The sequence below is a fragment of the Oenanthe melanoleuca genome, chromosome 11, assembly GCF_029582105.1.
Source record: "Oenanthe melanoleuca isolate GR-GAL-2019-014 chromosome 11, OMel1.0, whole genome shotgun sequence".
Classification (NCBI taxonomy): Eukaryota; Metazoa; Chordata; class Aves; order Passeriformes; family Muscicapidae; genus Oenanthe; species Oenanthe melanoleuca.
Window position 1 is genome coordinate 8168032 of NC_079345.1, and position 20824 is coordinate 8188855.

A 20824-nucleotide genomic window follows, 5' to 3' on the forward strand; every position below is an offset into this window, starting at 1 on the left:
AAATACAAATGTACAAATGTATGCTTTCTGGTAATTTAAGTGTGGTGGGCTTGGCTGGCTTGTGGTAGCTGGGGGACACTGAGCCCAGACACTGCACGAGTGGGGCCAGGCCTTGCACCCCACAGATCCTTCAGGAATGAGGGGAGCCAGAAAAAGGGTGTGACCCCAAGAGGTGGCTTTTAAGCTGATTCAATGTCTGTGCATACAGCCCATGACTGAAATAAGCACAGCTGTGGTTTGGGTCTGGTGTCTCTTGGTTTCTGAGATCTCATGGCCCAGGGAGCCTTTGTGCTGAAATTGCTCAGTCCTCATGCTGGAGGACAGGCTTCCTCCTCCTGCTATGTGGTGCAGGGCTTTAGGGCTGGGATTGTTTTACAGGTTTAAATTTTTTGCTTGAATCACCAACAAGAAATAGAAGATGCTCAACACTTGGTCTGTAACAACATAAAGATCATCTGATCCAAAAGCTCAGTCCTGCAAAGCCTTATATGCCCCTACAAATCATCCTAGAGCCTTCCCTCTTGAAGAGAAAGTTGAGGAAATAAGGATTTTTGCCTACTCACTGGTCACAAGACCTGCCTGAACTTGGCTCACGATCCACTGTAATGCTGAATACGGTCTTTTCAGCCTCTGTTTGACTTTTGCCTCTGGAGCAAATTAAATAAAGAAGGCTGCAACAGCAGCATGCACAGCCCAACTGCAGACAGCAGATTTAACCTTGTGCCATTTCCTGGGTGAAGGGTCTCACAAGTGGAAGTGAGCATGGGAAGAATCAAAAGCCACAGCAGCTATGAGATTATGAGATGCAGAACTTGAACTTGCTACCAAAAGATGTCCATCTTGGTGGGAACTGCCTGCAATGTGCATTGAGGGCAGCTGGAGTAAGACAAAAGCCTATTTAAAACCAAGGAATTCAAATGAGGACAGCACAGATATCACCAGTTAGAAACATGCCCATGGCAGAGGAACTTGGCAAGAGAAAAGCTTTCTAAAACTTATAGGACCAATAATAGCAATTAAGAATAAAAGCTGGGAAAAAAAATGGCTTTGAGACCTTTGGCTAAGGTGCTGGTGAGGTGGTGAGGAAAAACTAATCTAAAATTCCCCTGTCCTTGGCATCCGCAGTGTCACACCACACCTCCAGATAGGCTATTTTGCAAACCTGCCCTGCAGAAAAGAAAAAATTCCACAAGCATGATGACATGTGGAAGGGGGAAAGAGAGGTGAGACCTGCTCCTCACTTGGATGAAATGAATTTGTAACTTTACAGAATAATTCAAACTCACTGGTTGGTGGCTACTGGCACCTCTTTCTTCTCAGAAATAAAGTCTTTTATTGCCTGTAATATCATCTACCAGCACTAAAAGCTCTCACAGTTTCAAATAAAAACACAGTAAAATTGCCAAGCCAAACACTTTCCTGGACTCAGAAAACTCTGTTTCTCTGCCATTGCCTCCTTTTGCTTGGCTTTGATGGTACGGAGAGAGACACGGGTGTGAGCAGGGCTGAGCTGTGATCCAGAGGGAGTGAGCTTGGCTGTGTCCTGCTGAGCCCCTCCTGAGGAGCACTGGGCAAGACCTTTTCCTTCCCAAACATGTAAAGCGTTATTTTGGAGATGTAATCCTGTTTGCATCCTCTCTGGTTACTGCATGCTCCTTTCCTCTATGCAGTACAGTCCCCTCCCATCCCTGCTGGTAAAATCTCATCAGACCAGAAACAATTTCTCTGGAGGACAGTCTTGCTCCAGTTTTACTGTCAGACTAACAAAGGAGTAACTGGTTGTATTCAACACATGACCATACAACCTGAATACCCAACTGAACATCTGGAAGGTGTATTCTGCACCTAAGATTGACTTAGTACCCTCCTTTCTTGTAAAGGAACAAGCATCTGCCCAGGGAGGTCCCAAATACAAAAAGGTGGGTGACAACCATGTAGCTACCCTGAGTATTTACTGTAGAATTGCTCCTGTGTCACTTGAGCCTCCATTCCCACATCTCAGTATAAATCAAAAGTAATTCCCCTCTAATCAATGGAGATAATCTAGTCTTAAACCAATCTGTAGGCAAATGAGGACTTAATTATACATAGCCAACCTAGGGGAATTACTTCTCAGTAAGAGAAAAGTATCTAGCAACAGTCTCACCCTCAACACAGATATAACGTGTTGCAAACCAGAAACTCCTACAGCCCTGGAAAAGGAATAGCACAGCAAAAAGGAGGAACCGTGCTCAAAGCCTGTGGGTGAGATTTTCTTTGGCTCCTGAGTGGGTTTTGGCACTGGGAAGGGATGTGCTGTGCTGCCTGGAGCAATTCTGGGGTGACGTGATGCAGATGTGGGTCTCAGCTGGGGAAGGATGAGCTGTGCTGGGGCCCCCAGTGACTCCCTATCAAAAACCCTAAACCAGGCACAGGCTAATTCACCTACCCTGCACTTTTTTACATTTTCTTTCTGACCACAAGACTAAATATTGCCAAGGTGCAAAACAATACTGTTTCACAGCAAATCTTGAGGTTTTGTTGTTTCTAACCTTCATGTGCAGCTTGATTTTTCCCTTCCTTTCAATAAAGCACCAAGAACTCCTGCCCAGTCACCTGCCACAGCCATTCTGATCTGGATGAAGAGCACCTTTGAGCTCCTGCAGCCCTGGGTGAGGCTGGTTCCTGCTGCACTGCCAGGCACCCTCACATCCAGCTCCGTGGTGAGGCTGAGGTCAGAGCAGTAATCACAGCTGTTAAATGAGTTCCCTTGTGGTATCTTTAATCAGTTATTACCAAGGTACACAATACTGATTAATAGCCTTAGTACAGCCTGTATTTGGGTAATAAAGCCTTCATGCATGGCAGACATTCTGCCATCCCCGTGATTGATGCGGTGCAAGGGACACGTCTGAGGTGGCACTGTCCCACCGTGCCTCTCTGAGAGGGAAGGCAGCCACCACACCTGCCACATGGCTGATCCAGCCTAGGAGAAGCAGCTGCTCACTTTGGAGAGACACCTCACTGGGTGGTGTGGGGCTTGGGCACATTTTAGCAAACTCCAGAGTGCCCTTGGACCTGGTGCTCCTGAGAAGGCACCTGACACCGTGTTCCTTGGGGGCTGAATTGTTTTGGGGACTGAATTGTTTTGGGGGCTGTGGCCAGAGCAAACCATGGCTGAATATTGTGTCCTGAGTTTATGAGCATCTGCTGTAAGCAAGGAACATGTTCCATGTTCTGTGTCCCTCCTCTCCCACGTGTTTGGGCACAGCAAAGCTGCTGCTCACACTCTCCTTCCTCCATCCTAAGCTGTGCTCCTGCCATTTTGGAGCAAAGACTATCCCTCACCACTATCCCTGAATAAACATCATACAACAGAGCCAAGGGATAGATCCCTTTTTTTATGCCTTTTAGTGAGTTATGCATCAGAGATCTGTTTAAGGCCAGGAATACCCTATACAAATGTTTTCATTTTACATCTGGAGACATTCAAATAATAGGAACATCATAGAAGGCATGTGGAAAATAAATATTTTTAATGGCATTCCTAAAACTGGTGAGTAAGCAGTGTGACTCAGCAGTGCTTCCCAACATTTCCCAGAAGAGATGGAAATAAATCTACTTAATAATGACATGCATTTGAAATGTGCTGAGTAGTTAGCAGTTATCTGCAATTGCTGCTTGGAGAGCTGACTTGCAATCATACCTGAAGGCAGCATCCTGCCTGTGCAAGGCTGCAGCCAGATGCAGCCTGAACTTCAGTCTCAAACATGGTGGGGACTTTCTGGAAGGACTTCAGCAAGTGCCTGATCACCCATGCAGTCAGGAACATGTACAGGCATCTTTGAAGCCTCTGCCATGCTAGCATTTAATTTCACTGCCTCCATTGTGAGTACATCAAATACCTAGATGTATTTTTTGTCCTGGCTTACAAACCCTTCAATCCCTTTATGGAGAGGAAGGCTCTAGTGAAGGACAGACAGTACCTGCCTGTGTTCACCAACACCAGCTGCCACCTGCAAGGCCAGTGCCACCTGCTCTGTGGGGAGTGGCTGTATATGATGGAATCTGCCTTGGCCTGGCTGTGCCATCCACCCAGAAGGAGTGAATGGGGTGTACAGCCAACTCTCTCCTGACCCTGGACCCAGGAGCTGCCAGAAAACTCCTTTCCAAGCAACAAGGTTTTTCCCTTCTCAGGGCTCTGCTCCATCTGCCAAAGAAAGTGTCTTCCATGAGTATCTTGTGGGAATGGAAAGCAGCACTCCACCCCTCGCTAATTCACTGCAAATGTCACAGTCCCATGTCTGCTTCACCCTCCCCTCTGTGCTGTTTCCCTGCCACACCATGGCTCTGGCAGGCCTAACTGTGGCTGCATTTGAACAACAAACCTCAGGTATAACAAATAGAGGGGCAGGCAGGCAGCTCTTCTTCCAAGGAACAGGAATGGGTGGGGTTTTTTCTTCTTTTCAAACTAAAAATATTCCCTGCATCATCCAAAAAATCAGTATCAAACACATACAGCTCATGGAGGAAAAATACATCCCTGTCTTGGCACCATCTTCTTTAAAGCCTCCTTTAGGTGGTGAAAGATGTGATTAGACTCAGCCTGGAGCTTGGAGTTGGAAAGAGGTGACTGTGGTCTCTCTTATCAATGATCCCCTGAGACATCTCTTTATCTTCTGCTTTTCTTCAAAAGAAAGTTACAAGGCTAGTTTTAATTGATGGAATCTGTTCTGGTCAGTACTTTTGTAGGACATTTAGCTATAAGACTCATGTCAGAATTGGGAAGGCAGCATGGGCAGCAAGTATCACCAACCTACAGTGCCTGGCTGATGCCAAGTGTTCACCAGAGAAACAGATCTGGTGGCATTTTAAGGTGTGACCACATCTCTTTTTCTCATCTGGCTTCCTTAGAAATTATGCTGAAGTGCTTCACAATACTTTTTTTTCCCAGAAATGTATTTCTTAGAAACAGATTTCTGACTGCACAGAGGGACTGGAAGACCAGTTGAACTTTTATTCCACTCTGTGCCCTGACTGCTGCCCATTTACCATCAGTGTCTAGGAGAACACAAAAAGCAGACCCAGTGTTTACTTTAGAGTGAGGGTTGCCATGCCAACACCATGGATATCATCCTGAAAGAGGACCAATGTGAAAAACATCAAGCTGGCACATCAATGCTCAGCAAGGTGGCACCTCCCAGCCCTCCACAGGACACGCGTCTCCAGCGCCCGCCCCCACTCTCCCCTGCCTCCTTCTGGATCCATTTCAAGCAGTCCTTTTCATTCTGTAGGGATTTTAACTAAAACTGGTACACTGGGCCACCCTGGGGAAGTTTTGGTTTTTAGAGCTGTTGTGAGTGATTGACAGTCCTCTGCTGAAAGAAAGGTTAGCACTGGCCATGTGGTTCAGTTGCTTGCCTACAGCATCCAGCTGTTTCTACTATTACTACATTTTCTGGCCATGATGTGTTTAAAGCCATGATTCCATCAGCTTTTTCTCATTTCTGATCATTATCTCTATTAGTAGCATGAGTACAGCAAAGCAGACACTGGTTCTGGGGGATCTTTCTTGCCATGTGAAGATCACCATATGTCATAGACTCGATGATCATGACTTCAGCTCTGCAGGAGCACAGAGCCAGGCTGTACTGCTCCTGCTGCTGCAAGGCAAGGTCTCCCAGGTCCAGCCACAGGTCTCAGCTGACTTGGCTGAGATCCCTTCTGGTTATGACAGAGTTTGACTCTCCCTAAGAGGCAGAGCAAAGGCATGGAAGTAAACCATTCCAAATTCTTTAAACTGGCACAACATGCTATCATAAACTGCCTTTGTGCTCTGCTGTTAATTTACTGCTATCATTTATTAGGAAAGATCTTGTATTTTCAGGGGCTTGAGGGGCTCTCAAAGGAGGAAAATATACTAGTGGAATGTAGATGCTGCTTTGGTTAGAGAGACTCCAGAGATGATGCTGTGAGGCATGTGGGTCATGCCCTGTGACCATGCAGGCAGAGCTTGCTCTGGGCTTTCCCTTATTCTTTGCTGTGTCCCTCTTTCTCCCACACCTTCATTTTGCAGCAAAGATTCCAAATGCATTGGCCATCTTGGCCAGCAACCACAAGCGTTTCTTGAATGAGCCAAACATCTCCCTGGCAACAAGGCAGGCTGTGACAATAACAAGTGCTTTCCTCTCTGTTTCATGTTTCCCACCTCTCAAGAAATGTTCCCCACCCCTCAGAAACACGAATAATGGCAACTGAAATGTGCCTGGTGGAAGGATCAAGAGGGAGGTGTATGAGAAAGATGGCTTCAGCCTTAATGGAAAAGTGACAGACCTTTACAAAGGGCAGGCTGAAATATTTGTCCTGGAGTGTTACTTGGGTATTTGTACTGGCTCTGATAGAATACAGCAAATATAATTAATTATATGTGAGCTGTGACTATTGCAAGTAGACATTGTCTGCAGCTGGATATCCAGACAAATGCTGACACCAGGTAAAAAAGGCATGTCTAGTGCCACCTCTTTATTCCATTTTCCCTTTTCTTCCACTCCATCCTGCTCTTCTACAAAGCAGTGCTAAGTTCCCATCACTCACAAAAAGAGATCAGCAAGGACTGGCTGCATCCTCAGCCAAGCAGCACAAGCCCAGGAACCCTGTGTCCATCCCCTGGATGCAGGCAGCTAACAGAGGTTTCCTACCAGCACAGCAGTGCCTGATGAACCTCACCTGCCCTGCCCGAAGTTATTAGCAGCCTTTGTTCATTTCTGAGAGAGCCTGGGCTGGGGACACACAGTAGGAGCCAGCTGGTCTAAACAGATACCTGACTCAAATGAAGTAGCACAGTATCTTGAGCTGGCAAGTACAAAAAGCCAGTTACACAGGAGCAGAGCTTATGAAAGAGGGATCCTCCCCCACACTGCTCCCTCCAGTGCCTGGAAGGCAGCAGGTGACAGCGGCTGTGACTTTGCTCCTGCCACTGCTGAGCAAGAACGAGAGGAAGAGGGCAGCTCCTAAAATCCCCTTTTGGCAGGTGCAGAGGGGAAGGGGCTGGAGGCACCAGGTTTCTACAGGCACCTCTCTGCTCAGAAGCAGATTTGACACGGACCTCTTTGCCAGCCAGCCCGGGTGGGCTGTTCAAATACACTACAGAAGGGGTTTTTTTAAGGCTACTAGCCAGTATTTTAAAATGTCCCAGCACATCTTTCTTTGGCTCACAGCTCAGATGTTGCAGACTGTACACAGCAGAAGGTCGCCACAGACACATTTTGCTACAAAGTCCGAAAGAAAAAAAATCCCAATAAAAATATTTGAATACTTTAGCAGCTCTTTAGTTTTCCCATTCATAGCTGAAGCAGAGACATGTCCAGACTCACACTGGGAAAAAGTTTGATGTGAAGGTCACTGCCTGCCACCTCTGGACCCCAAGCACTAAACCTGTGACCTCTCGCCTCAGACACTTGGATCTGAGCCATGCAACTGATATTTGCATTCTCTGTTGAGTACTTTCTGAACAATTTCAGCCTGTTTCTGTCTGGTTTATGAAAATATGAGCGTGCTCTACAGCTGCTTTCATACCAGCCTGCACACTGCAGCCTGGGACCAATCCACCCTGAAGAGACACCCCCAGGCCCCCCAGCCTGGCTGCAGCTCTGGTATTTCACCAGTTTCAGTGGGATTGCAGGTCTGCATTTCCAAGCAGGTTCTGGGGTCAGCATTGACCCACAGAGGAAGAGACTTTATGCTTCTTCTGGGTGGGATTTCTGAAGCCAGACTTCGGAACCGGATTTTCAGAGATTTGAAAATCCATCCTTACCCTGCCCTTCCTGCTTGATCCTTTCCAAACACTTAGACTGACTTCTGGATTCCTGGTTTCAAACCTCCATTTCCCATTTGCTCTGCCTGAATACACTGAAATGGAATCAGTGAGGAGCTTGTTTTATTAATACATTTGCACTTTAGAGGACCATTTAATCCACAGGCTCCATGTTACAGCCTGACTTTTTCCTGCCTGTTAATCTGATTATCAAGGTAAGGACTGAGTAGTGCCCTACAGACCAGCTGGAGAGTCCTGAGTAGGCAGGCAAGACTAAGCCTCTGCCTCTCTTCCTGTGTGTAACCCCCTGGCTTGCCAGGGATCCAGACCCAGGGCAGTGGTGGCCCTGGAGATGAGCAACACCCACTGATGCCACTTGTGCAGCTGGCTCCTGTCTCCTCATGGACTGCTCCTCTTCTGCCTGCCCCCTTGTAACACGTGGAGGATTTGTGATCTTGCACTTGCCCAGTTTTTCTGGAGTTTCAGCCTGGCTTCCCTGCTGTGGGCAGTGATAATGTGCTGTGAGCTGGCAGGATGTGCTCCTGCCTCCTGCGATGAAGGGCAGAAACAAGGACCTGGGTGCTGCCCACGGGCCATGAACCTTCAGTGAGCTGGGCAAACCCTCTGCCCTGGACAAGGAGCACACAGAAAAGTGAAATCCAGCACGCAGACTGGCTTGTTCTCAACCTGGGGACAAGTCCTTATCAGCAGAGAGGGTCAGGGAGATTTGGAGCATGTGCTTTTTGTGATTTATTTTGTCTTGTTAGGTCCTATTTCCTACACAGATCTCGCTTGGACTGCCAAAAGAAAGGGGGTTTAGTCTTCCCCAAGTCTTTTCACTTCTATTAGACTAAATACTGGAGGTACAATTATGGGCAGGAGAAAAATGAGAACAGTGAGAGGATTTGGTTATTTTCTTTCAATAACAACATGCATTTATTAAGTAGGGGAGGGGTTTTTTCACTTTGAACATGGTCAAGGTACCATTTGGAAGGGATACAGGTGCAGATCCAGCTCCCAGAAAGGATGGGGAAGCAGTAATAACCAAGTGGTCTCTGGGGAAAACCTGTCCCAGGTCCAAGTCCCCTCCTTCCCTGCTGCTGAATCAGGCTGGAGCAGCCACAGCCCTGGCTCCCCTTCCTGAGCTCCCTTCTCTTGGGGGGCCTAAGTGATGAGTAGGGGAAAAATCCCCCACTAGAAGATTTGCAACAGAAACCCTTGGCTGAAGAATGACTTTTAAAATAGAAAAGCTTTGCCTGAAAAGGGATGAACCACGTACCATAATACTCAACAAATCGCCTGTTAATGGCCTCTCTTTACAGCAGCTGTGCATTAATAACAAAAGCAGGGCAGCAGAAGCCATGTGCTTCTTTGTAAGATTAAAATAAATACTATTTCAGACTAATACCAGCAACTTTCTGTGCCTAAGAGAAAGGAGCAAGTGCAAAATCACAGCCTGAGAGACTTGGTTTCCTTCCCCTTTGTCTGCTACTGGATGAAGAAATATTTCTGCCGTCTATGAAGGGAACAGATACACTGAATCACCCTCACAGACAGTGGTTTGGTTTATAGTGGTTTGTGGCAGGCTTGTCTCAGACAGTCAGCATACCACAGTAACACAGGAGTAATTCCTCCAGAGCTGCATCTTAGGGGAAACTAGGCTGGGGAGAACTTAATCTAACTTTTCACTTTGCAAAGTGTAACACAAGATCCCTACTGCCATAAAGCATGAATTGAAACAACAGTAGCTCACACCAGACATAAGGAGAAACCTTTTCATCATGAGGACTCTAAGAGCAGCAGAGCAGGTTGCCCAAAGAGGGTGTGCAGTCTCCATCCTTGAATGATTTCAGACCCAGCTGGGTAGAGTCCTGAGCAACTTGGTTTGACCTCAGACTTTACCTGAGCAGGGGCAGCTGAGGGGAGCTCCTCTCCAGCCTGAGTTCTTGTCCAGCCCTAGGAACATTTGGCATCTTTTCCTGGGCAATATGAACGGACACAACGTTTTGTTCAGCCCAGGACTCCACCTCTCGTTCCTGGCAGTGCTGATAACAGCTCTCCTCCTCCACACCCTGCACTGTGCCAGGCCTGGCACTAAAGCAGTGATGAGTTTTCCCTCCTCAAATTAGGACTTTAGGCGTTTAAAAAAAAAAAAAATAAATTTTACATTTTAAAGCTGTCTGCCACAGACTATTTATCAGACATGGAGAATGACTTGTTTCTGTTTTCCTAGGCATAGGTTTTAGCTGAGTGAGATACGTTGCCTTGCTGAGAGCTGAGTCACTCAGTAATCACCAGATTAATGCATTCAGTTTGAAAGCCATCAGCATCAGCTCTCGGCAAGCTCACAAGAACTCCATTATGGTATCATCTCCACGTTTGGGATGGAAATGTCTCCAGGATTTACAGTTCCTACGGGAAAACCCCTAGATGCAAAGAAATCAAAGTACCTCTTTGTGATTTGGAGAAATAAGGTACCTCCTCATACAGTAACACCAGAGCAGGATTTTGGCACCCCTTTGAGTGAATGCTTTTATTATCAACCCCTCAGATAAGGAGTTTGGAGTATGTTGTACATCTGTCATTTGATAACTACCTAAAAATAGTCATGACAAAGTAGGACTTTGCCTTTACTGGGTTTTTAATTTGAAATTATTTTATTTCCAGTGAAATCAAGTAGTTTTAACTTCTCTGGGTTTGCAGCATGCAAAAAGGGTGGTTTTGACTTCACTCTAGGGTTCTGAGTTCCTCTGTGTGGGCTTGGTCTGAGCCAGAAATGCAGTAAGGCAGGGCAGAGGCTGGCAGGGGCACCTCACAGAGGAGCCACTGTTTAAAAATAGGGAGCTGGTGAAAGTAATCACAGACTAGCAACTGTAAAAGGACAGGCTAGCCTAGGTGTGTGGTACAAGAAGGCTGCCAAGCATCACATAGCTGCTCTGATAAGACAGATGCCAATGCTGGTGCCTAAGAGCCTGTCCATACCAACCTCACTGAAGTAATACCTCCCCTTGTTTGCAACTGACATTATTGTTTGAGTACACTTAAATGGGGGATGTGCAGTAGAAGCCGGTGAAGCCCCAATGACATTAATCCTAAAAGCTTTCCTACATTAGCAGGCTGTAGAAGGGCTTTGAATGGCAGCAAGACTTCTCCCTGATTCATCATCCAATCAGCCTGTGTGTGCAGCACATGCACAGGACACAGGACACGAGTTCTTGGTGTTCTCTCAAATCTATCAGTAGATCTGTCTAGGCTGTCTCTAGACAACAGATTATTTTTCTTACCTGGCCTGACCAGTGCCAGGGCATGAGAAATTGTGGCTTTTGTGACACAGTGGTCCCCAGGGCTACACTTCCCAGTCTAAGTGAACCAGTGGCACCCACATGCAGTTGTGTGTACAAAATGCATGTGCAAGAGGCATACAACAGTGATATAAATCTCCCCTCCCTCCTTATCCCTCCAAGGTACTGAGACTGTGCAAATGCCATGGTCTGTTCATGGTCTGGAGCCTCTGGTCTCAGCTGCCTGTACCCAGCAGGGTTCGCACTCACCCGTCGCTCCTTGTCACCGTACTCAATGCCCAGGGTATCCATGGCACGGACAATAGCTGCCAGGGACTGGATAGTGTTGCTGTAGACCACTGGCTTGTACTGCTTCACGTCTTCTCCAGAGAAGCCATCCTCATGGATGATCCTGAAGAAAATGCAAAGGACAAAAAACTCTTGAGAATGTAATTTCAGTGGGAGAGACATTTAAAAGACAGCTGTGCTCTTCTGAAGAGCACATCTGCTGCCTTGATTTGCTTAATTTAGTCAGCATTTCTTTTTAAACCTTTCTGGTTGTTCACCAGTAGTGTGTCTGAGCCCAGTGCTGGAATTAGCATCCCTTTTGCTCTCTATCAAGAAGGTTTTGTGCACAGTTGGTGCATATGGTACCTCCTTCCCAAATGAACTGCAGAGGCTGAAGCCTGGAGCACCTCGTGTTTGCACGCTCAGCAGTCAAGGGGGGAGGTTTCCAGGTCCTACATTACCTTCCCAGTCAAGGTCTATGGAAATATGTCCAATGTGGACAAATCAGATCAAATCTTAACCACTGAAATAAGTGACAGAAACCCTCTGGTTCTTGTCTAGTCCTTTCAGTAGTAGTCACTCCAGGGGTACCTTACAAAAGGAACCAGAGCTGAAATACTACAGGGGGACTCAGGCACGGAGGGGGGAACTGTCTTGGTTATGAAGCACTTAAAGTACTTACCCTCCACAATTCCTCCCCCCTCCTTCTCTCTCCTTTAGAATAAGGGCTGAGATTTTTTTTGTCTCAAGGCATGCAATGTTATCCCTTCCCCAGACAAGATGGGAATGTGACCCACAGTCCTACCAGCTCTGCTCACTGGATGCTCTGTGCATTGATCTCTATTAAACTCTGCAAAGGAACTATTTGATGGAACAAGTTATTGCAGCCCCTTGCTCAGGTCAGAAGACTGCCCCTGCAATTTATTAATCTCTAAGCAACTCCAGAACTAAGTCTGGATGTGTCTCCAAAAACAACTAGGATTTGCAGAACTAGTTGTGTCTGACAATAATTCTTCCCAGTGAAGACATAAGTTATGTCTTAAATGTCGGAAGAGAGGATGATCTGCTTAGCTAAAATGAAATCCTTGTTTGCTCATCCTCAGATGTCACTGGTCAACAGAGGGCTCTTCAGTAACAGATCTGGTCTCTGACAAAACCTAGCACCCTTTCTGTAACAGGGCTTTTGATTCCTTTTTTTTTCTAAATCAGATACATGCCATCAAAGGTCCCGACAAGTGCTGGCATCCCCTGGGAGAGAGGGAGCTCTGTCTCACACTGAGCTTGCAATAGATACAGGACTGGGATGGAGAATGGGGCTGGATGCCAGCCCAGTGTTATTAACAGATGACTACACGAAGAACAAGGCTGGTAGAAACACGCTGACCCAGACAGAGATCTCCTTCCCCTGATGTGAAGCTCACAAAAAGGTTTTCTAACACAAGTGACAGACTCTCTGCTGTTCCCCCAAAACCTTTGCTTACTCAACACTGAGCACTGAGCTTCTGGGAGGAGCTGCTCAACAACCCCTGAGTCCTGGAAAAACATGACTATAAGCATAGACAGCCTCAGACAGACAATAATACAAATCAATTGGTGACCAGGAAATTTTTAAGCTATTGATCTGAGGAACTGGGCAGAGCCCCCTGCTTGGGTACCCTCCAGCAAAGGCAAATGGTGCTGGTGTGCTGGACACAGCACAGAGGGCTGCTGGTTCCCCTAACCTAAGCTGATGAGAACAGGGGTAGGTGAAAACCTTTCTGAATTAATAAATCCGCACTTGTCAATTTGCAAAAAAAATTTCAATATCTTGTTTTGATTTGGATGGAGTTATGGGCAACAGCAGATCTTGCACTCAGTAGCTTTTATTTTCTGTGAATCCAGTGATCGTGGTGAGGTTTGGAACAGCAGCATTTGAATGATGGGGAAGGAGGCAGGGTAGCAGAGCCCTGTATCAGCACTGGATCTCATGGATCATTTACTGTTACTCAGAGAAGTTGCTGAACTTCTGGGAATGTGTTCTTTGCTAAAAGGAGCAGTCAACCTCAAGAGTTATGGGTGGAACAAGGCAAAAGGATCTGCATCAATTGTGCTTGAATTCAAGGGAGACTGTACAGCACCACTTCCTCCCAGCTCTGAGCATGACAGCAAAGCAGCACAGCAGAGCAGGGGTCCCACGGGAGGCAGGCAGGCAGCTCATGAAAGCATCACCAGGAATAATTCATCCTTTCTGGATGGTTGGCTCACAGCTGGATTTTGGGGCAAACAAGATGCAGTGTAATGGCCTCAAGAGAATGCTGCTGAAATTTGTTTGGTGCAGCTGTTGGTCAGGCTGGTGGAGATGGGAGTGATGCCCACAATTTGGGCTGGATTTGTTTCGGGCTTTTACTGACAGGCATCATTGTGCCATGAAATTGGTGCCTGACATTTTCTAAATACTACAAGCCAGTAAGTTCCCTATTGAGTAACAGGGCTCCTTGTGCTGAAGGGGCAGAATTAAGGGATGGAGAGCAGCTCTGGGATCCCTCAGTGAACACACTGCAGCTGGGAAACAATGCTGCTGTCGTTCAAATGCAGGAGTAAAACTGGTATTTTTACAGGGGGCAGAGAGAGCACAGAGAAAAAACACCCTGATTGTACCTGTGTGAAATCTCTCTAGAAGGCAGCCACGGTGACTGACAGCAGCACTGTGGGTGCCAGTATGGAAGTTTTGCTGTAGGAAGTACCTATGGATTAATCAATCATGCAGAGAACATGTTACCTAATATCTCAGTGAGCAAATCCCCCCTGACTCCTGTTCCAAAGCCTGCTAGGACACTGTGAACTGGTTTATTGTCCTATATGCTTTTCACAAATGTTTCTCCATTTGCTTGCCTTGATGATCTGATGGCTCCAATCCTGTAGCAGCTTTTTCCATTGTCTTTTGGAAACGTTCATGCTGCCCTCACCTGTTTGGGATACACCTTTCTTCTCACTTGATGTCTAGAGCACATTTAAAGCTCCAACACTACTCCTGGGAGGTATCTTGCTATGGGACACAGCTCCAGCCAGCTCCTGGTGCCACAGGACAGGAGAAGCAGTGGGGTTTGCGTGCTGTAGTGAGCTGTGACCCTTAAAAAGATACAGGTGTAGAACTAACAGAAGCAATCAGCATGCCAAGACTGTAAAGTCTTCACAGGCTTAGGCAGGGTGAGCTACTCCTTAATCAACCTGCAAATCATGGGAGCAGAGGGTTTTCAGCACCAGAAATGTGAATCCTCTGTTTTCTAAATGGCATATATTTTTCCCAGCCTCCGAATTACAAAGGAAACTGCTGCAAGCAGGTTCCTCTTTGCCACACTAGAACTGGTTCTCTCCAGGGCAAAGGAAAAAATGGGATTGAAGAGGATCCCCAGGGGTTGTGGAGGGGGGAGAAAGTGCTGTAATTTAAAAAAGTGATTCTGAGCAATTAAAAAGCCATTTCATTCACCAAGTGACTAATAAAACACTGTGCTCTGAAGGGAATGGTGAGAGACAACTGAAGCAACCTGATTGCCTAAGGTACCCATTAATGCCTGCTCCCCATCCCTCAGCTGCTAACAGCAAAGCCCATATGTTGGCACGTCGTGTTGTGCTCATTTCAGTAACAGGCAGGTGTTTGCTGGAGAAAATGGTTCCACCGCAGATCGGATCCTCTGCCATCCCCCAGCAAGTCGTTAATGCTGAAGAAGTGCCCAGCGCCTCAGCAATTATTGCTTAATTACAAAATAAATGAAATACTTGGGAAGGGGGGTGCATTCTGCGTAGCAGCTTGCTTTGGCTTGTGTTCAACAAAGCACTTAGGAGCCTGCAGCCTTTCACATGGAGAGGCAAAGCCGGGGCTGCTCTTCGCCCGCGAGCAGCAGCTCCCAACAAAGCCCGGCCCAGCTCAGGGCAGCGGGGCTGCAGCTCAGCTGGGGCTCATCCCACCACTCTGCCCAGGTCACTCCTGAGGGAAATACTTGTCCATCATCCTGAAAACTTCCTGGGCCAGAGGCTACACTCATCATCATTCCCATGCGTCAGTTCCAGCCAAGCTATTCTGGTGCTCTCCTTCCAGCCCTTCCAACCTGGGCCAGGTTTAGTCAGCACACTGACACTTCCCCACACCTTCTCCAAGCAAGTCCTCCTCCTCTTTTTTGAGGCACAGTGCCCCAGACTAGACTCAGTCTTCACATCTCCAGTCTGCCAAGACAAATTGAAGCTGTAAAGTTTGTCCTCTGATGTGCTGAAGCACCTCTCCCAGCTTCATATCACTGACAGGGGTAAGTAATCCAATTTTCACTGATGAAAATTTATAAGGAAATTGACACAGGCCCCACTGGAATCCTGGCTGACAGAGCTCTCTGCTCTGACCATGAGCCACTGATAACTGTATACTTTGGGAATGAGTTGTGCTGCTCACCCATTTTTGTGTAAGACCTCTGGTAGGTTTATCTGCACTATTTTTCCAGGTCACTTTTTAAAATTCCAGTGGAACTCTGACAAACTCCTCCCAAAATCCAGATATGGCACCAACCATTGCTCTCCTACTTCTGCTGAGAAATCAAATGAGACTACTTTAACATGCCTCACTTTTGTATAATCCATGCTGTATGTCACTCATCTCCTTTTTTATCTCCTAGGTGGTTGCAAATTATATGATTGATAGTTCAATTCTCTTGAAAGCTTCTAGAAGTTGACTGGTCTATAATTCTTACTCCTTTTTTCTCCCTCTATATTTAGAGAGAGGCACCATGTTTACATTTTTTCCCTGTCTTCTGGTGCCTCACCTGCCCTCCAAGAGCTCTCAAGGAGAAGTGTTTGTATTTCTCAGATGGCGCCTATAAGTATGTACTAAGAATTTCCTTAAACACAGCTGACCTGAAGGCATTTAGTCTTACTAAACTTATCCTTTTGTGCCAGAAGGAGGGAATGGCATGTGGAAATTTGTGGACACCCCCTCTTGCTTCCAGTGCTCAGCATCCTTCAACCCTTTCAGAGCTTCACATGCAGGTTCTCATGCCCCAACTGACACGGCCCTGATTTGTTCCCTGCCCTTTGTCATCACTCCAAAACCTCCAGCCAATGTCTCTGAAATATTTCCTGCAAAATTCAGGGACCTTTGTGTGGCTTCAAACTGTCTGCATCAGTGACAACTTCCAATTGCCTGCCAGAGAAAATAAAACCCATACTGTTTCTGTTTTACCTAAGATAATTTACTTTCAATCAGCAAGATGTTTCCAGCTGAATGAAGTTTTCTCATATCAATGCACATCCCTACAATTACAGTGATTTGCTTGAATAAAACCAGGCAAGAAATCACCAGGAGATTACAACACTCAAAGTGTATCACAAGCAAATGAACGGTCCAGTTCCTGTAAGAGCAGACCTGGTCCCCACCTTCACCTGGACAAGTTAAGGAATTTAAAGGTCATTGCACAGCTTTTCTACAGAGCCCTGTGCCTTGGCAATGAGTCTCAGCTCTCAGGGCTCTGGGGCACTGAGCTGCTTTGGGCTGGCAGTGGCACCACCCTGTGTGGCACCTGCAGGTTCCCTCCAGCCTGGGTGGCTCTGAGCTCCCCAGCAGCATCTCCTCCCACCCCAGGAAAGGTCTGCAGTGACACTGTGGACATTGCAAGGTGTGTGAGATGATGTGGTGGGTGTAAAATGCTGTGTAAAAGGGAGGAGATGACTCAGGACACAGCAGAAGAGAGGTGGCATTACAGGGACAGCAGAGAATTCATCCACAGACACATTTTTGCTCAGGCTGTTGAGTCCCATTAGCACATTCATGTTTATGGCATAGACTGATCCAAGGTGGGGAATCTTGGAACAAACACACATCACAAAATCTATTTTTGCGCAGCAAACTTCTCTGATTTTTATCCCTTCACTCCTTCCCCCTTTTTTCTTTCAAAAATAATCTTTCCTGTCTCATACCCAGAATCAAGCAGATTATTCTGGTGGGGCTGGGCAGAGTTTGAGTCAAAAGAAAAAAATCTAATTCTGAAGAAAACTCTGCAATCTTTGTTTGCAAATGGGGGAAAGCACGAAAATCTGACTTTAGTATGTAGAGAGGAGGATGATCAAATTCTGATAGAAAATCTCCTGCTAATCAGCTACTTTAAATTTATTTTTATCTTGATATGAGGTTAAAAACTTTGTTTACAGGGGAGTTATGAAGCTAAATTCCAGTGATTCTCTTCTCACTCATTTAATAGCTTGAAATGCGATTAAAAACTCCTGGATTATGTTAAACTAAATCAACGCAGATGCCCATGACCTTGTGTTCAAAGACTGCAAAGGCACAGTTCAGACCTCTGTGACAGGGTGCAAATCTCTCTAAACTCTCATTCTTCCCCCCAGCTGTGCTAGAATGCCATGTTGTACATCCTATTCCCACAAGAAATTCTCTGAGATGAAAATTAAGATGACTGTTTGCCTACATGCCCTTTATTTTTTTTAAGAAAAACAACTTCCTTAGTCAAGGCCATCTAAAAACTGCAAGTGGAGCTCATTTTAAAAAGCATGATTTTTTCAACCCGGACTTTTTACACTGGTCCAAGAAATACTGATGAAGCCCTGTGATAGACACCCAGCTGGGGAAAATCTCCTTTCTGGAGGAAATACCTTTGGGTCACTCAAAACTGAATTCTTACCACCAAAGTATTTCTTGCATGCAAAGATATTATTCTAACTAACCAGATGGTTCACGTTAAAAAATAAGCAAATCCATCAGGCGACTGAAATGCTGCCAACACCTACAGCCCTGGAAATGGCCGAGCTCACTCAAATCAGCTGCACAAGTTCCACAGACCTGTACAAGGCACAAGCATTCTTGCTCCTCTAAGGCATTTCAGTTGGTGCCTAATGCCTATAAGTCCCTCTGATGCCTTCATGGCGTCTCTTTAAAGCCAGCCATGTGCTTCTGCACCTTAACTGCTGGCCAAAAATATTGCAGATGATGTTACAAGAAACTCTCTTATGTCTGCTCAGAATCAACATTGCTACCGTCTTATTTTTGTCTGTAGACAAGTGGCTATTGAGCCAACAATGATTAGCTTCCAGACATACAAGAGTCAGATACTGCATCTTCCCCAAAACCTTTGATCTCAGATTGTTTTCAGGTGTAAAAAATATTTGCAGAATACTCTTCACTTCCAGTTTAATATAGCCCTAAACTAGAAACATGTACAGCACTCCCCACATGGTGCTGTGTCCCTGCAGCCCCGTGGCTGTTTGGAAGTAGCTCTTAGTCTTCTTTTAATTATTATTACTATTATTTTTTAATTGAGTTCTACATCAGTGCCTAATTTTGGCTTTGGGCTGTCTTGAAGAGTGATCCCTGCTTTGGTTGAATGCTGTAGCTGAGATGAGAGATGATTTCCTGGACTGCAAGCTGAGGTTCACACTGTGTCCTTCAATGGACTGGGGTGTTGGGTTGGCTTTTGCACCCCACATTTGGGATGCACCAATGACCTTCCCATCTCTGCAGTGTGAGGATTGTTTCAGCATTTACATTTTCAACAGGAAGCAGTGGAGTGAAATACTTTGTTTTTAAGTGTGTGTACAAAACAATTTCAAGAGTGTAAACAGTCTACTGCATCCTGAAAGTAATTAATTAGTGTTGATGAATAAAAGACACCAGTTCTGATACTTCAAAAGAAGGCAAGGCTGGGCAGGCTGGGCAAACCCAGCTACTGTGCTAGTACTCCACCCAACACAATAGAGATGTAATCATCCTTTGAAATTTAACACTATAAAGTTAGGAAAATCATAGAATTCTTTAGGTTGGAAAATACCTCAAAGATCATCAAATCCAACCTTTACCCTTGCACTGCCAACTCCACCAGGTCCCTGAGTGTCACATCTATATTTGCACATCTTTTAAATGCATCCAGGGATGGTGACTGCCACTTCCCTGGGCAGAGTGTTCCAGTGCTTGACAACCCCTTCAATTGCCCTGAATATCCCATCTAAACCTCTTCAGGTTCCACTTGAGGCTATTTCTTCTTGTCCCATGGCTTACCTGTGACAATAAGCATTGCCCACACCAAGCCTAATTGTGCACAGTCAACCATAACAATGTTTTAACCCACCCAAGGCAACCTAAGAAGTGTTTTTCCTGCAGAGGCTGCTGGCCACTGGTCCTCAGAGGAGTTCTGGTACCTGGATGCACTATCCCAAGTGTTGATGACCACAGATGAGCTCCTCCTTCCTGGGGAGCTGCTGGTTCTGGTGAGGCCATCAGCTAACTGGGGAAGGTACACTGATGTACACAGGCTCAGGATCTGACTCCCAGCATGGAACTGCAGGGATTCAGTGCCCAGCTCAGTCCCCAGTCCAAACCTCAGACCCCTCCCCTACAGCACAGATAGGGGGTGGCAGTATAGGGGTGCAGTCAGGGGAAGAAAAACCCATCACACTAGCTAACATAGATCCTCTCTTTCCTGCTCTAAATCATCTTCCTCTGCTCCTGAGAGGCAGCTCTGCCCAGATGGGAAGCAAAGGGTGGAAGCAGGGTGCAGGCAGAGGCTGCCCCTGGCCCCCATGTCCTGCACAAAGCTGGGAGCAGTGCAGACTTGGGTTTTATTCAATGTCAGGCCAGTAGTATAATTTGGTTTTACTAAAATTTGCAGTTGGTTAACTTTGATAATGCACCCTCTCCTGAGGCCTTTAATATTAAGATCAAATATTGAATACCCTACATGCAGCTAATTAGTTTCAATATGCATCCTGCTCAGCTCAGTAAGAACAGCAAAGAAACACAGTCAAAAACAATTAGATCAGGACTTTTTTCGATTAAAAAAAGACAGCTGGACTACACAGATTCCTGCAGCAGCATTTGCATTAGATGAGATTGCATTTTTCTGTGGAAAAAGCCTTGGAGCCAAAAGGGTTTCAAATAGCACTAGAGGAGGCTGACAGCTGCATTCTTTGTTGTGCATTCCCAAATAATAATTCAGTGAAGGAAAAAGTGTTCCTGCTCCAAGTGAGTTATCATCTCATCCCATGCAATGTGCTACAGAGTCAATCTACCTTGTCCACACTCTGCCTGAGACCAATGAGATCCCTCAGGGAAAAAAAATCCACCGGGCTGGTGATGACCCACATGAGAGAATTCTCATTAATTCCTTGGTAATGTTACATAAGGTCATTTTGTTGAATTAAAATTATTGGGATTAATCCTCTTAAATGTCCTCTTAGATGCAAGGGGGATCCAACTGCAGCTGGATCATCCCACAGCTGGCTCTAGAAAGTCAAAATAGTGTTTTAAAGCCCTATAATGGTTTTGTTAAATTCATCCCCTGAACAAGGACACAAAGCAGCTTTTTATGGCTTTTTTAGATCACTTACAACTTCTGTAAGCTGTCATTAACTATCATCAAAGCCTGAAAAACGAGGCAAATGGGTTCAATGTCAGTTTTACTGCCCAAACCTAAATAATATTTTTGGTTTCCCATCT

General features: G+C 45.9%; 1 protein-coding gene across 2 annotated transcripts in view; it reads right to left on the reverse strand.

Annotated features, from left to right (window-relative positions):
- The window catches only part of GNAO1 (G protein subunit alpha o1), a 136068-nt gene that overhangs the window by 76139 nt on the left and 39105 nt on the right, over window positions 1-20824 (reverse strand). For both annotated transcript variants that reach the window (XM_056500835.1, XM_056500834.1), the window contains exon 3: window positions 11344-11485. In XM_056500835.1, the coding sequence (XP_056356810.1) occupies window positions 11344-11485 (142 nt within the window). The remainder of the gene's footprint in view (window positions 1-11343; window positions 11486-20824) is intronic.